This window comes from Xylocopa sonorina, chromosome 3, assembly GCF_050948175.1.
Source record: "Xylocopa sonorina isolate GNS202 chromosome 3, iyXylSono1_principal, whole genome shotgun sequence".
Lineage (NCBI taxonomy): Eukaryota > Metazoa > Arthropoda > Insecta > Hymenoptera > Apidae > Xylocopa > Xylocopa sonorina.
In genome coordinates this window covers 4,651,505-4,667,546 of record NC_135195.1, presented here as the reverse complement: position 1 = coordinate 4,667,546, position 16,042 = coordinate 4,651,505, and the positions used below count along the sequence as shown (strand labels likewise).

Sequence of the window (16,042 nt, the reverse complement as noted above, 5' to 3'; positions counted from 1 at the left end):
TCTAGTTTGTATCATTGTACACTTATTTTCTTCTCCATTCTATATGTTTCGCTTACCACTATCTTTATACAATAAAAAAATGAGTTTATGTGTGTAAGAAAGTGTATAATTGAAAATAAATAGAAATACGCATTATTGTATTCTAATTGTATTATTAATCACATTTCGTATTATATACAACTCTGCGTTAAGCACACGTTATTATTATTGATATTCATTGATTCGACTCTTTTCATATTGAACTATACAAATATACCTTAATTGTAGACGATAGCTTAATCATCCGAAAAATGCAATGTGAAACCGATGCGAAACGATGTATTGATGTAATAATGGCAACCATATCATATTGAAAAAAAGATTGAAGCCAGCATACGTATATCAAAATTAAATTTTATGGAAATACTCAGGCATTAATTAAGCGTAAGAGGTACGCAAAATATAATATTATTACTAAAGGATACACGCCATAACAATAATTGATATTGCAATTGTCCTTAGCCGCGAAAAAAGACACGTTTCCGCACCAGAAACGGGAACAGAATCATTCCTGTTTGCAGCTGAAACAAAATTATTCTTGTTTGCAGTTGGAAGAGAATCATTCCTGTTTGCAGCTGGAAGAGAATCATTTCTGTTTGCAGTTGGAACAGAATCATTCCCGTTTGCAACTGGAAGGGAAACATTGTTGGTTTCCGTGTCGCTTTTGAGATGGCCAAAGTGATTGCGATTGTGAATCCCTGTAGATTCAGGAACATTGAGCGTATGACTCAGAGTGACACGAGTGATTTTTTCTGCGATGGCTAGAATTAAACAAATGATCATTTAATTACTTATTAACGATTTTCTGTTGTATTTATGTATAAAATATTGTTTGGTCTCTTATGAAAGTGCTGTAGAAAGTAGGCGTTTTAAAGTACATACGGAGATAACCGGAACAAATGACTTGGCCATTTAATTTCAAATCTGTTATAAGAGGCATCGAGTCTTGAACAGAGAAATAGATTTCGTACATCAAGGGTTTCCCCTCATTGATTGCTTTAATCGATTCCTCTTCCGACTGCGCCAATTTTAGTCGATTTTCGTTTTTCTGAAATATAGCAGATCTATTTTGAGGATCCAGTTTACCACTCGTGCGACCCTTGATTCGACGTTTCTTCGTTACCAATATGCCTTCGTCTTAACTTTGTCAAATGATGTTCATTACAGATAACAAGAGAAATGAATTTCAATTACAAACAAGAATAACTACAAAAGAAAACTGTAGCATGGGACACAGCGTGTATTACTTATTTAGAAACGTCGAAATATAGATGATACTATTTAATCTCAAAATCGAATACATTAATTTATATTAATAGGAGTATTATTCTTTTTTTATAATTTTTTACTCTGTAATTAAGTCGAATGCTGTAATTCTAATTTAATACTAATTTCTTAGTATTTAAGTATGGTTGTAGAATGAAACAAATAATCTTACCGCGACTACTGGAACTGCGAAATTCAACGTTAAAGTGAGCGTTATCGGAACTCCTTTTGGCGGCGATGGTATCTGTATATGACTAATCATTTTGTTTATTTCCGGGTTGTAATTGTACCAGACGTACTTAGGGCACGCTGATTGACCAAAGACCCCGGCGAATAGCTGAAGAACTTCCATTACCAACGCAGTTTTCACGACGGCACCGATCATCCTGGAATTCTACGACACGCCACGCACAAACGCATTTTCCAATCGATCAATTAATTATAACAGCCAATAATATAATCAACGCTCGAGTTTCCACTCGAATTATTTCCAATTGTTACCTAGCGAAGGGTCTGATCGATCGAGGTACGCAATTTCTTCCTGAAAATGCACCGTCCAGCAGTTCCTCGCGTGGATCACAAACACTGGGTATCGAACGTACGAATAAAGTAAATAACAAGGCGGATGGATCGAATTCTGAAATAATGAGGGAAGAAAGTGGTCGATGGGGAGTCGTCTAGCAAAGCGAGCGACACGTCTGTTCTAGCTTCTTCCTAGGGAACACTGCGTCTATTCCAAGTTAGAGAAGTTGAAGTGGAAAAAGAAAAGCAGAGCGTTGCAATAAATATCATACGTAATATCTGGCTTTGTAGTCATTGGCGGACGTTCTTAAACCACAGTTAGAGATGCAGCTATCGCCGGAAGTTAGAACCGTGTTATTTTCATAATATTTCATTTCAACTTCTCTATATTGTTAAAGTATCTCGAGATTGACAGTGTTCGATCGCTAATAAATGAACGAAGCGCCTCTTGTATGAGATACACGTGTGTGGATAGTAGACAGTGTTTTAAAAATCATACGATGTCGATCAAAAGAAGAATGTGTAATATAAAATATGAGTTTCCATTGAAGAAGTTTTAAAGCCAAAGTTTAAAGCCCAAAGAATCTTGGCAGGGCTCTTCGATGTCATCGCAGAATCTGCTAAATAGAAGCATAGCCGTCTAAAGTACTTTTAAAGTATTTTTCGAGATATTCACACGTTTTTAGATAAATCGCGCACATTGTACGTGTGCATACCTTCTGCACAAGGAAGTGGTTTAGATAGATTAATTCACACATTGAACATACGTGTAATATCGTGGTTTTAAGAGCAGGACATTCCTGCGAACACGTAGTCTTAAGAATTACAGTGAAAAAAGGAAGAAAATACTGAGAAATTTCAATAATTCAACGTTATTTCAAGTAACGAACACATAGAATAAAAATATCCCATTTTTCTGTAGAGTGTTTTACACAAAATTAAATTTTAACTTGTTCACTTGCATTCTATCCATTCGTTACTTGAAGTAACATTGAATTATTGGGATTTCTCAGTAGTTTCTTCTTTCTTCCGCTGTAATTCTAAGGACTACGTGTCCCTAGGGATGTCCTGCCCTTAAAACCACAATATTGCAAAAGTATAAAATGTATTCAGAGTAAAACACACGTAATAGTAATTACAGATCGAAGTAAATCACTAATTATGCACACATGTTCCACTCCTTTAATTATTGCGGTTACAGAAGTGCGAATTCTCGCGGGCATCAGCAGTCTGCTTAATCAAACGTAATAGTGGGATATTTGTCTGTGTATCCAGGTCAAGTGCTTCGCAACATCCACGAAAACGGTGAATTCGTTGTTCTCGCAGGGTGTAGCGTTCGCGAAGGTTTGCGAGACGACTCCTCGTAGATAATAACGATCCGTCTCCCGCTCGTATATGACCAAACCGCTTCCGTTGTCGCCTTTGCAAGCGTAACTTCCGTTTCCGTGTCCGATGCAGAACGTACGATTCGAGATACGAGCTGTGAAGTTCCCGTTACCCCGTAAGCACTCCTCCTACGATTTATTCGATACATTAATTATCACATCAGCCTATCGACCAAGCAAAATTCCCAAATTCAAAGATAATTCCTATATTTTTGTTTTCAACTAATATAGAACAGCGTAAAGAAAAGATGCATCGATGCACCCCAAGTGCAGCTCACTTCGCGTGTCAATAGTTGCAAATGTAAATCGCATTAATTATCACATCAGCCTATCGACCAAGCAAAATTCCCAAATTCAAAGATAATTCCTATATTTTTGTTTTCAATTAGTGTAAAACAGCGTAAAGAAGAGATGCAACGATGCACCCCAAGCGCAGCTCACTTCGCGCGTCAACGGTTGCAAATATAAATCACATACTCTATAGAGTGTTTAATAAGTTCTCAGAAAGATTTCAAAAGATCTCAAAAGCTCTGAAGCTCTCAAAAGATCATTTCTTTTACCTGAGACACGATTGGCGCTGTAATCTCCTTGCGTACTGAATTGAACTCTCCAAGCTCGTTAAGGCCCCAACCAACAACAGTCCCGTACTTGCCCTGGAGGAAATTTAGATCCGTGGTGAATGGCCACAGGCAGCACGGTCTGATTAATACGCTGTACTCCACTTTGTCGCCCAGAATCGCGACAGCCAAGTCAGCATCGCTGCTGACACGCGTATGCGAATAATCAGGATGAATCCTGTACTCCGCGACCTCGCTGTTCACTGAACCGATTTGCCTCCAATCTCGCAGGTGGTACTGTCCAATCGAGATCACGAAGGTCTCGGCAGGTATGAACATGGCATTACTGTAGAAACAGTGGGCGGCTGAAAGGACGACAGTGAATATAAATGAATATGTATAGTTCGACGAGAGATCGTTAATTAACTCCATCGATTATGAAGTGTTGATTGCCCATCCGTTTAATCCATTTTTGTAAACGATAGGGTAGCAAATTTTTGACGATATGTAGGTAAATTTTGATTATAGTTAGTGATTACAGTGATTATAGTAACTCTATTTTGTTTATAGGAATAGTTTTTCAATTTGTGAAGTATACGTGGCTATAGATTTCGCAACGATCATTTTCGATAAATATAGAAAAGTAAACGTGTTGCAATGGGTTTTCCACAGAAAATTTGTAACGACCAATTTTACTAAATGGAAGTAGAGGGTGCTACAACTCTGCAGTGTCTGTATGTGAGCATTCCTTTTACTCAAGAGACCCAATACTCTCTGCACCCTGGTCCAAGCCAGAGATTTCCTCATTTCTGTAGGGCTCTCTTCAGTAATAGGTATGGTTTCTTAAGTATAATACTTCTGGCCATAGCCATTTCCTTCATTTGACAAAATTGCTGAAAAACCCATCTTTTTCTGTTGAATTATGGATTTTCCAGTTCCAGCTTCGTGCTTTTTCGCTCCAGTATGCACGCTTACAAGAAGCTACATCAAACTCCACTTCTCACTCTTTTGGGGCTGCAAGGAAAATTCTCTGCCATTTTTGCAAGTTCTTGCTTCTCGTTTCTTCTTCTTGCTTCTCTCTCCCTCATCTTAATTACAGAATTTTGAAGTATTTCTGATTAAAAAAGAAATTCCTTAATTTTCATTGAATAGAAGAAGTCAGATAAATTACATCTCCCGCTTTAAAAGTAAGAGAGAGAAAGACATATAAGAAAACTATAGGAAAGAGTGAGACAGATGCTACTGACCCTCCATTAGGACCCCTATCGCCATCTTTGTAAAAAGTGCTCAAACTGGTCGCACATAAGTATCGACAGCGAAGTGAACTACTGAAAACTACTAGCACCATCTCTTGGAGGGCTGCTGAAACAAGGTCGATAATTAGTTTTACTACCCTCCGTAAAGATGGAGCTAGTAGTTCTTGAGTAGTTCACTTCGCTGTCGATAATTGTGTGCGACCAGTTTGAGCACTTTTTACAGAGATGGCGCCAGGGGTCCTGGTGGAGGGTCAACAGCATCTGTCTCACTCCTTCCTATAGCTTTTGTATATATCTTTCTCTCTCTTATCTCTAAAGCGGGAGGTATAATTTATCCGACTCTTTCTCTTCTAAATGAAAATTAAGGAATTTCGTTATTTAATCGACAGTACTTTAAAATTATGTAATTAAGATGAGAGAGGAAAGCAGAAAGAAGGAAAGGAAAGCAGAAACGAAGTCAGGGAAGCAATAGATGTGTAATATACATAGTGACAAACGTATGACAAATTTTTACAGCTGATATTAGACCTCAAAAGCAACACAAAAGTTCACATAAACCTAGGTCCATAATTTGAAAAAATGGCAAAGAATTTTCTTTAAAACCCTACAGGGATAAGGAGTGGAGTCTTTGATGTAGCTACTTGTAGGCATGCATACTGGAGCGAAACAGCACGAAGCTGGAATTGAGAAGTCCATAATTCAACAGAAAAAGATGGTTTTTTCAGCGGTTTTCGCAAGCAGAAGGAATGACCATGGCCAGAAATATTATACTTAAGAAACCATAACTGTCACTGAAGAAAACCCTCCAGGGGTGAAGAAGTCTGTGGTTTGGGCCAGGGTGCAGAGTGTATTGGGTCTCTTGAGTGAAAGGAATTGCTCACATACGGACACTGTGGAGTTGCAGCATCCTCTATTTCCATTTAGCAAAATTGGTCATAAAATTAAAATTGGTTGTTACAAATTTTCCGTGCAAAATCGCCTTTAGGCTTAAAAATTGAATTAACCCTTTGGGTGCTATGAATGCATATACAGTTTATTTGCAATTTTCATCATTTCACACTAAATTTCTTTGCTTCTGTGCAACGGAATAAAAAACTGATTATATCATCAGAAAGCTTAATGAATAAGGAAGTTCTTGTCAAATTTTCTGCCCTCCACGTTTAAAATTAATTACCTAATTAGGAGATCAAAGTTTTCGCAATTTACAAATTATACCTTCTGAGATAAGTTTAAACTCTTATTACTGCACCTGTTTTCGAGTTTCAAGGTAAAATAGGGACTATTAAAATAGCAAATTTATTGCTCCGTTCAATATTGTTTATCATTTTCTTGTAGGAATAACGGTTTGGAAGATACAATCAATAATATGAGCGAAACTACTGTTTCTCTGAAAAAAACAAGAATCCCAATTTTCTCTGCCATTTTTGCAAATCAGACCTAGGTTTGTATGAACTTTTTTGTTGCTTTCGAGGTGTAGTATCAGCTGTACAAATTTGTCTCTACACTTATTTTCGTTTTACAGTCCTTTCTGTGCTAAAAGTACTCGCGATTACAGAATTAACAGACACTACCCCAAACGAATTGTACATGAAAATTTCCGTTTCTTAGACACTGCGAAGAAGAAAAATTCACTTGCCTGTAATAACGTGTGTATTGGTCACCAAAGTTCAATACTTATTTTACTTTCCTTTCTGTGCTAAAAGTACCCGCGATTACAGCATTAACAGACACTACCCCAAACGAATTCAGATAATATGAATGAAAATTTCCGTTTCTTAGACACTGTAAAGAAGAAAAATTCACTTGCCTGTAATAACGTGTCTATTGGTCACCAATGTTCCGCTGCATTGGAATGTGTACGACAGTTCGACGATGAAAATCGCAACAACCCACGGCCATTGACCAAGTCGCACTAACGAGTCTCCAACCATGTAAGGATCTGCCATCGACATTTCACCGCAGTGTTGGTTATTCGGTTTCTTGATGCTAATTACGGGTGGCACGGACACAAGAGTCAAATTTTTCTCGCCATCTTTTCCAGATAAATGCAACTCGCTATTGATAACGATGGTGCTAACGATTGGCCCCTCAGCTGGAATTAAATAATTATTTCCATCATGGCTTTAATTAAAATTCCTCGTAGCGTCGTAGAATTTGGAAACTGGATACGCACGCTATTTTAAAAAAAAACGGGACGAAGTCAATTGCATCCTTTGCACACTCCTTAGAAACGTACATGTATTATGAACGAAACGTACATACCAGGTGGACCAGTGCAAATGATTACGCTATTGAACGATATGCTGGTTAACATGGGTATGGGCAGATCGGAAGGAAATGAGAGTTTGAACATAATTGGCATACTCTGTTCGAGGGCTACAATTGATTCCTCTACCGTATGCGCCAATTCTATTCCAACATTGTACTGCAACACAATGCCAAGTGATCAACATTCTATTTTTAAGTATACGCTAATGATTCATACAATATTTATCGTTTTACTTTGGATGGAAAAATAGTAATTAGCCAATAACAACGCTAACAGTTTCCATGTTGAATATAACATTAATTCTATTACTAAAATTCACTGAAAAATTCAGATTATAATTTTTATTTAGCGCCTTAAAATTTCTTCATAAGAACTAAATAAAATTTCCAGGCTACAAAATTATTCTGCCTCCAAAACAGATTCACTGTTGATACGATTGCTTCGCTAATGAACACAGCAGTCGATAAACAATTACCAATTACAAATATCGCTTATCAATCGTTTGAAATTGAATAACAGAAATGTAGGCCGATCGATCGCATTGAAACTGACCTTCGATAATTGCAATTTATAAATTGCAGTCTAGTAATTACCGTGGACAGTGCGACGTGATGGCTGAGGGTGATGTTGAGTCGCGATGGGTTTCCCCTCGTTGGAGACAGTATTTGAACGTAACCGTTCGTTTCATTCGTTCCTGGGTCCCGATTGTACCAGAAAATCGTGGGACATGGCGACTGACCAAGCACCACGACCATCAGCTGAAGTAATTGCGCCAACAGCGTAGCTTTGGCGATCACATTGATCATCTTGAGACTCTGTGACACAGATGTTATTACCCCTTAACCAGTTAAATGCGTTCGACGTGTATACTCGTCGGACCGAATCTCTACTGCGGTGCGTTTCACGTGTACACTCGTCGTGTAAAATAAAAAATTACCATTCACTATGAAAACTCGAAATCTCAATAAAGTGTAATAAGAATATTATTTGATGGTATGTTCCATTTATATACATAGTTTGAAATTTTGTAAACTATTTACTTATTTTTCTTGTTTATTCTTGCTATCTTCAATATTTCTTGTTTATGTATTTCATTATTCTTTGACAATTTTCAAGCTTTTAGTAAGAATAACGTATTCAGAAACGAATTGTTAGTCTTTCTGACGAATAGAAATGTAATCCTTCTTCGTTTTTCGTAAAATGTATAATAGTACCATTTGCCCTGCGTTCGACGTGTATACACGTCGTTGCCTGTTTTTAATTCCGCACCCTGTGGTGATCTTTTGAAACTAAATTCCACAGTTAACTGGTTAATTAATTGATCTTCCAGTGCTCTTATTCTAGAAATCCGTTCCCCCAGACAGATCAGTCTTAAACTACAATTATTTATACCCGTCACTTTGGCCAGAATTTATACGATACTGAAATCGAGGGATCTTTCCTCGTTTTTCGTAAAATGTATAATAGTACCATTTGCCCTGCGTTCAACGTGTATACACGTCGTTGCTTGTTTTTAATTCCGCACTCTGTGGTGGATCTTCTGAAACTAAATTCCACAGTTAACTGGTTAAGGAAATAATCGTCGCTTTCACTCGATTACACACAACGTGCAACTGATTCTAATTTGCTCTTCACTTTTCCTGATGCTACTATGGAAAAATCAGTGTCACATACACACATATTCGACGATATGATCGCATACATCAACATTTAAGTACCATTTGTATATCGCGTCGACGTAGCGACATGAATTTATCTAAATCTTTTTTAACTAATACCAAGTGCGTACGACATGAATTTATCGTTGAACATTTTTCAAACTAATACCAAGTGCATACGATACACTGTGCACCACACGATTCTTCGCTGCTACGCAGCGAACTTTGTTAATCGATCATCCAGTTGACGTACGCGTTTAATCGCGAACAAATTGACAATTATGTAATACGATTAATCACGATCCGATGAACAATGTTTCTCTGCTTCTGACAGACGTGTGCGATTCAACAGCTTCTCACGACGATCGCGAGAATTTCCTAGCTTACCTCCAGATGGAATTAATAGACAATTTCGTCGAATTCTGGACAAGAGAATTATGGGCGATGTAACCGAGCGTTTATAGGAAAACACAACTGAGATTGTAAGTATCGTGATCATTACTTATTCTAAACGATTGCTGTGTCTTGGTTAATATATCTGTGCCCAATGAGAAAGGCGAGCAGAGAAGAGTAAATGGCGTTTACTCGAGAATAAGATAACTTCGGTTGAGAGCAAAAGTCACACGTTTTTATTGTAATTATCGTTTTATGCATATATAGATCGATATTTACATGGTTGCATCAAGAATGTCATTGAACGAGTGCACCCTTCTGCATCAAGGTTGCTCGCTTCGCGTCGATACAATAATCGATTTGTAACCAAATGACATTTAGAGAACAATTTCTCAGAAGAAAAATTAATCGTAATCACAGATGTGATCACCATCGTATTGACATTGACATAAGTTTCACAGTTGACATAGGTATGATAGTTGTATGGTATAATAGTTGTCAAGGTATGGTAATGTCGCAGACGTCACAATTGGGCTGAATGTGACATTATCTTGATCTTTATTCCAAGTGGATCTAGCATATGCTTTAAATTGGACAAGAGTGACTATTTGCCTATTTTAACTAGAATTTCATTACATTCATACATATTCATCGATATTTCTCCTTATATCGTTGTACCTTATGCTACTACTTTATGTTAGTAATAAATAAATTATTTCTACCATTTTTAGTACTTCCTGAGTAAAATATAAGTTATACAGAATATTGTTTAAGACAACTTTAACTCTGATCAGAAACGTTTATTTTCACTCTTCTGCTTCTTCTTCGCTCTTGAAACGAACGAACAACGCGAGTGTCATCTTTTACGTTTAAGTAAACGGATGTACATACCGGATGGAACAGAACAGACGAGCACATCGTTGAACTATAATTCAGATAAGATGGGACTATATATAACATTGTTTAATGTCTTAAACAATGTTATATACTGTACAGAAATAATTGTAAAGTAAGAAAAGTCATACATATTTAATGCAGAAGAGTATAAATTCAGATACGTACAGACGCTATCCACTTACGCGCTAAACTTACTTTTTGATAATCAATTTCAAAGTTACGCTTACGTTAAAATATACAATTAACTTACGTCTATTCATCTATTTTTACAGGGAGACTGTATTTACCGTGCACCCTCGATAGTCAATATCGCAAATACTGATACGAAACGCACTGAACGAGTACAGAACTAATCGTCCAAGACTGAGTAGCAGACCAGTGTGCACGACGTACACGTTGTCTAGAAAGTTTCACCCTTTCACATCTCATAATTACACGAGACCATTCGAATTGCTCGTCGAGTCGCGACACAACGGAGCAATTGAAATGGAGGTATGGCACTTGAACGAATCGAAGTGCGACAACGAGAAACCATGCCATCGACGAATCGATCCGTCGTTAATTCCGTACTGTTCTACGTATCACTCAGAAGGGCTGTTGTCAGAGGCAATCTCGGATGTCACCCACTCTTTGTACTTCGCGACGTCCACGTAGACGACGTACTGCGTTAAGTCGCAGGTATCGCCAGCCAGATCCAACAGGGACCGCGATACGATCCCTCGCAGGTAGTATCGATCCTCCATCGGGTCGTAGATCACGAACCCACTTCCGCTGTCCCCGTTGCAAGGCCCGCTTCCGTCTCTGTAGCCGGCGCAGAACGTCCGGTTCGAAGAGACCGCGGCGAATTTCGGATGGCTCGATATACAAACGTTCTGAAAATTCAATGAAAAAGCGTCGAGTAAGAAATGTCCCTTCTTTACATTAAAAAGATTGGCAAACTTTGGCGCAACGAGCAACCATAATGTTACAAGACGTCGCTGGTTATTTCAACAGATGCTCTACGTTCTTTGATACAAACTAAAAGATAAAAGCTTTGATAAAATATAAAAATTGCTAATTACCAAACGTTCGGAAAATTCAATGGAAAAGCGTCGAGTAAGAAATGTCCCTTCTTTACGTAAAGGATCGACAAACTTATGAACAACCTTAACGTTACAAGACGTCGCTGGTTTTTTCAACAGATTTTCTACGTTCATTGATACGAGCTTCGTTTAAAAATTGCTAATTACGATTAAAATTCAGGAGAAAAACATCGCGTAAGAAATGTCCTTTCTTTATACAAAGGGTCGACAAACTTTCGCATAACGAGCAACCATAATCTTGCAAGATGTCACTGGTTTTTTCAACAGACGCTCTACGTTCATTGATACGAGCTTCGTTTAAAAATTGCTAATTATTAAACGTTCTAAAAATTCAGCGGAAAAGAGTTGAGTAAGAAGTGTCCCTTCTTTACGTAAAGGATCGACAAATTCCCGTGCAACGAGCAACCATAATGTTACAAGACGTCGCTGATTCTTTCAACAGATGTTCTACCTTCATTGATACAAGCTTCATTTAAAGATTGCTAATTACCAAACATTCTGAAAATTCAGGAGAAAAACATCGTTTAAGAAATGTCCCTTCTTTACATAAAAGACCATCAAACTTTGGCGCAGCGAGCAACCATAATGTTAAAAAAGACATCGCTGTTTTTCTCAACAGATGCTCTACGTTCATTGATACGAGCTTCGTTTAAAAATTGCTAATTACCTGTTGCACGATCGGCGATTTAGTCTGTCGCGGTTCCATAACGTACGGGTTCCCCAGTTCGTCGCGTCCCCAGCCAACCACGTAGCCAATTTTCCCTATAACGTTCTTCAGATTCGCGGATCCCTTCCAGAGACAGATGGGCCTGATCAGTTCGCTGAATTCCACCTCCTCGCGCAGAGTCAGGATGGCCAGATCGGAATCGGCTGTCTCCCCGGAAATATAATCAGGATGGAACTTGTACTGTCTCACCTCACGGGTCACTGAACCGTTCTCCTTCCAATCGCGCAATTGGTAACGTCCCACCGACACCAACAACGCCACCACGGGTAGATTCATACTCTTGTATTGACAGCAATGGGCGGCTGAGAAACAAAAACCAACCACTTTCACACTTTCATCAAAACGAAGTTATGAATCTCCATTTTTCCAAGGTTTATGGTTTCAATTCAAGGTTTTCGATTTTTTAAGGAGAAAGGAAGAAGGACAGTGGAGAATGTATTGACAACAATGGGCAGCTGAGAAACAAAAACCAGCCACTTTCACACTTTCGTCAAAACGAAGTTGTGTTTCTGCATTTTTCCAATGTTTGTGGTTTCAATTCAAGGTTTTCGATATTTTTAAGGGATGAGGAAACGAAGAACAGTAAAGAAGATCTACGCACCTGTAATAACGTGTCTATTGGTCACCAACGAACCAGCGCATCGGTACTCGAACTCGAATCTGACGATAAAAATCGCAACCAACCAGGGCCACTGACCAGGCAACGCTATCGAGCCTCCAGCTACCAAAGGATTCACCCTGTCCACGTTGATTCGACCGCATTCTCTGTAGTTCGTCTGGACGCTGGTCTTTGCTGTCGTCGTGACTGGTTTTGGGGTCGTCGGAGGTAGAAAAGGGAAATTCATTCTGGGTTCGTCTGGTTTCTTCGGTTTGCCAAGGTCCAAATTCGGATTACTCAGAAACACGTTGTTGTTGGCTTTGAATGGAGCGAGTGTTGTGGGTGTCACGGGTGTTGTGGGGTCAGGTGGAGATGTCACTCCAGGTGGTAGCAGCGTATGGTTCAGAACGATGACAGTGACGTAAGGTGCGCTTACTAAAATTATTATAAACAATCATTAGGCCATTATACATTTTATACATCCACTTTTCGTCTATATTGTTTTTTGTATGTTTTAGAACTTGACTTCGTTCCTTTAGTCGACGATTCAGGTGTTGTTATTCTTTATTTCGAGGAAAAGAGTGAATACGTACTGCGCGTGCCGGTACAGATATGGTCCTCGTTGAACCAAATGTCGTTCAACGTAGGTATCGGACGATGAAGAGGGAAATGGACTCTGTACAACAGACTTCCGCCGTCGTAGATCGCTTTAACAGCATCGTGTTGCGATTGTCCCAACTCTAGTTTGCCAACGTACTTCTGGAAAATGAAAAAGACAGATCGTTTAACTCTACAATTAGAAGTGTTTTCGAGGAATAGCTACCGGGTTTTCGATCAGTAGAAAACCGCATGATCTATCAGACGTCAGATCTATCCACTTTCAATTGTTCCATACCGCAATATATTACGTTCGTTGAAGTCACCTTTACAATTGACGCATCGCAGACCGCGAATTACGCTGGATGATACGACATTTAATTACCGCGAATTTTTCACAAACGACACGTGTACCACAACACATACTTAAGTTCGAGTCTTACTTTAAAAACTACTTTTTCTGATAACAAAAAGAGGTAGTTTAAGGTATTACGAGTGAAAATTGCGAGAGTTGCTTTGGTAACTTAATGTGGCGCAATGTAATTAGTTCTGAATGGATTAACGAAGAGTTAGAAAGGTTTATATTGTTGTTATAGAAAATATATTTACAGACAACACGGCGGGGACGCTCAAAACGACGCTGAGCTTTAATGGAACGCCTTTCGGTGGAGATGGTACCGAGACCTTGCCAGTGAAATTCTTCGTTTCTGGATCCTCCTCGTACACAAAGTAGTTGGGACACGGCGACGTTTCGCCAACTACCCTCACGATTAGCCGAAGACAGTACACCAACAGCGCAGCCTTGATGATATCTCCAATCATCCTGAAATTCTGTAGAACACCAAATATTTTATTATTGAAAAACTTGTTAACGATTCAGATAACGTTATTCGACCTCTTCATCAGCGAACTTAACTGTTTCAAAATTGAACTATTTTTTTTAATCGAATTATAACATTTTATTTAACACTTATACGTAAAAAGAGAGGTTCACTGAGCAGCTGCTTGTGTTTACACTCGAGTTATTTCTAATTATTAGTAAATTAATTATTTTTTGAAGCAAGTTTATCTACACTTTGGCAATAAAGAAATTAAAATGATCGTTCAGCTAACGTTCTTGCAATAAAAATTTGACGAGAGCCAACCAAGAGTAGAGGTGGTAATCGAACGGAGCAAACAGCGTGCTTATTCTATTTTGTTCTTGGCGAAGACTGCGCTCGATTTGTCTGTTTCATCTTAAGAAAGCGTCGAGGAAAAATGATGAATATTTCAATAAAAATTAGGTAATGTCTACTTCAGCGAGCGATAACCTTGCAGACCAATAACTTCGTTGCAAAATGCTACACGTCGTAGTGATGTAGAAAGTTGAAGAAAATCGCGAAAATCTATCAAATCAACGTTTATCAGTCATTATTCATATGCAAATATACAGCAAGTAATACGTGCGCTCGTTAACTTATTTTTAACGTGCATCTTAAGTAATAGTGTACACATTTAGCGTACATGATCCACGATATTACTGTGCAGAGTTTGAATTAAAGATGTACTAAGGAAAACCTAGAAGCTTTAAACAAAAATTGCACGATGTTTACATGTGCAAGAAATAACTTCTGCCAGAGATCAAAAGTCATGGTCCAGCGTGCGGTTATCGCAATGGCAAAGGAAAACCCACGGAAATCATCGACTTCCTCGAGCATCTAATATTGCGCTAAATGAAAGCAGAGGAAAAGGTGGCAGTACATTTTCACCTCCCTTAACTTTATATTTCTTTTTTAAATTTAAATTATAACACGTAAACCTCTTCAATTTCCAAATCATAATAAGAAATGAAATAATAGCTTATGAAAGAAAAGCAATTTAATTGCATTTAGTAGACACTACTAAAACGATTAATTAGGAGGTTGTACAAAAGAAAGGGTAGTGTTAGAATTTTAGGTTTAATTAGAACACATTTTCCCCTAAAAAATACAGAAGAATACTAACTTTAAAGCTTTGAAACTTGCGGTTGCTCTAAGCTCGAATTAATCAGAATATCCACATTCACAACACCAAACCAGTCACAGTTCCATCAAGTCTATAAATCCTCCAAACCAAGAGGAAACATCCAAAATACAGAACTACGCTCTCGACTTAATTACACGAGTCACCGTATCCTACGAACGAAAAGAAGGCATTGTCAAATGTACAAAAACGTTGGACAATTCTTCAAGTTTCAAACAATTCCAAAATGCACTGCACACGTCATTGTTATTCGCACCCAATCCCAATGAATCCTGTCTCGCGTCAGAGTCCTAAACGGAGGTGGCTTCTGGTGGCACACGAGGGCCAGCTAGTCCTTTTTGTATTAAGAAACTCCGCGTTAATGCGAAATCAGTCGAACACAATCTGAGCCGCTTATCAGCCACCTTTTCGAACGCGAACTCGACCAACCAGCGAGTTGGTAAAACCCCGCCGGAAACTCTTGGCGTCCGCTTCGCGGCGCTTTCGTTTATCCTCGCGCAGATGGTAGTGGGACATCCCCGATTGTACCATCGTTTGGCCGTCTCTGTCCGCAGAGAATGCAGGATGAAGAAAAAAGTCTGCTTGACCCTCCCTCTGGGCCTGATTCCCATGAGTCATTTTAGTCGAGGAAACTCTTTTGAAGCCGTCACGACACGATTCCTACGAAATAAATGATAAATTTCTTATCTTTCTCTGCGGTTCTATATGGCTTTTAATTCGCTGCTCTTCGAACCTTCTATCCTTGACGAAATTTTGGTCTTCACGTAAGGGATGAAATGTTCTGCGACACGAGTA

The 16,042-nt window shown here is 38.6% G+C and overlaps 2 protein-coding genes across 2 annotated transcripts; both read right to left on the bottom strand.

Moving 5' to 3' along the window:
• Positions 1 to 3,681: 3,681 nt before the first annotated feature.
• Positions 3,682 to 8,118, bottom strand: LOC143433460 (serine protease gd-like). The gene is made up of 5 exons (XM_076910798.1): positions 7,888 to 8,118; positions 7,288 to 7,450; positions 6,833 to 7,117; positions 3,773 to 4,134; positions 3,682 to 3,690 (listed from the first exon to the last, which is right to left on the bottom strand). Exons 1-5 carry the CDS (start codon positions 8,098 to 8,100, stop codon positions 3,682 to 3,684), a joined length of 1,032 nt encoding a protein of 343 aa, XP_076766913.1. The 5' UTR covers positions 8,101 to 8,118.
• Positions 8,119 to 10,517: 2,399 nt separating this feature from the next.
• On the bottom strand, positions 10,518 to 15,357 carry LOC143422537 (serine protease gd). Its single transcript, XM_076893279.1, has 6 exons — positions 15,230 to 15,357; positions 13,856 to 14,077; positions 13,243 to 13,408; positions 12,653 to 13,084; positions 11,992 to 12,353; positions 10,518 to 11,114 (listed from the first exon to the last, which is right to left on the bottom strand). Exons 2-6 carry the CDS (start codon positions 14,066 to 14,068, stop codon positions 10,824 to 10,826), a joined length of 1,464 nt encoding a protein of 487 aa, XP_076749394.1. The 5' UTR covers positions 14,069 to 14,077; positions 15,230 to 15,357; the 3' UTR covers positions 10,518 to 10,823.
• Positions 15,358 to 16,042: the final 685 nt, after the last annotated feature.

Excerpts from the sequence above, each read along its gene's own strand:
- LOC143433460 (XM_076910798.1), bottom strand. The coding sequence starts at position 8,100 with ATGATCAATGTGATCGCCAAAGCTACGCTGTTGGCGCAATTACTTCAG. Across the intron at positions 7,451-7,887 it reads ATCACGTCGCACTGTCCACG|TACAATGTTGGAATAGAATT; the intron begins GTAATTACTAGA and ends ATTGTGTTGCAG. Across the intron at positions 7,118-7,287 it reads CATTTGCACTGGTCCACCTG|CTGAGGGGCCAATCGTTAGC; the intron begins GTATGTACGTTT and ends ATTTAATTCCAG.
- LOC143422537 (XM_076893279.1), bottom strand. The coding sequence starts at position 14,068 with ATGATTGGAGATATCATCAAGGCTGCGCTGTTGGTGTACTGTCTTCGG. Across the intron at positions 13,085-13,242 it reads TATCTGTACCGGCACGCGCA|TAAGCGCACCTTACGTCACT; the intron begins GTACGTATTCAC and ends TAATAATTTTAG. Across the intron at positions 12,354-12,652 it reads CAATAGACACGTTATTACAG|CCGCCCATTGCTGTCAATAC; the intron begins GTGCGTAGATCT and ends TTTGTTTCTCAG.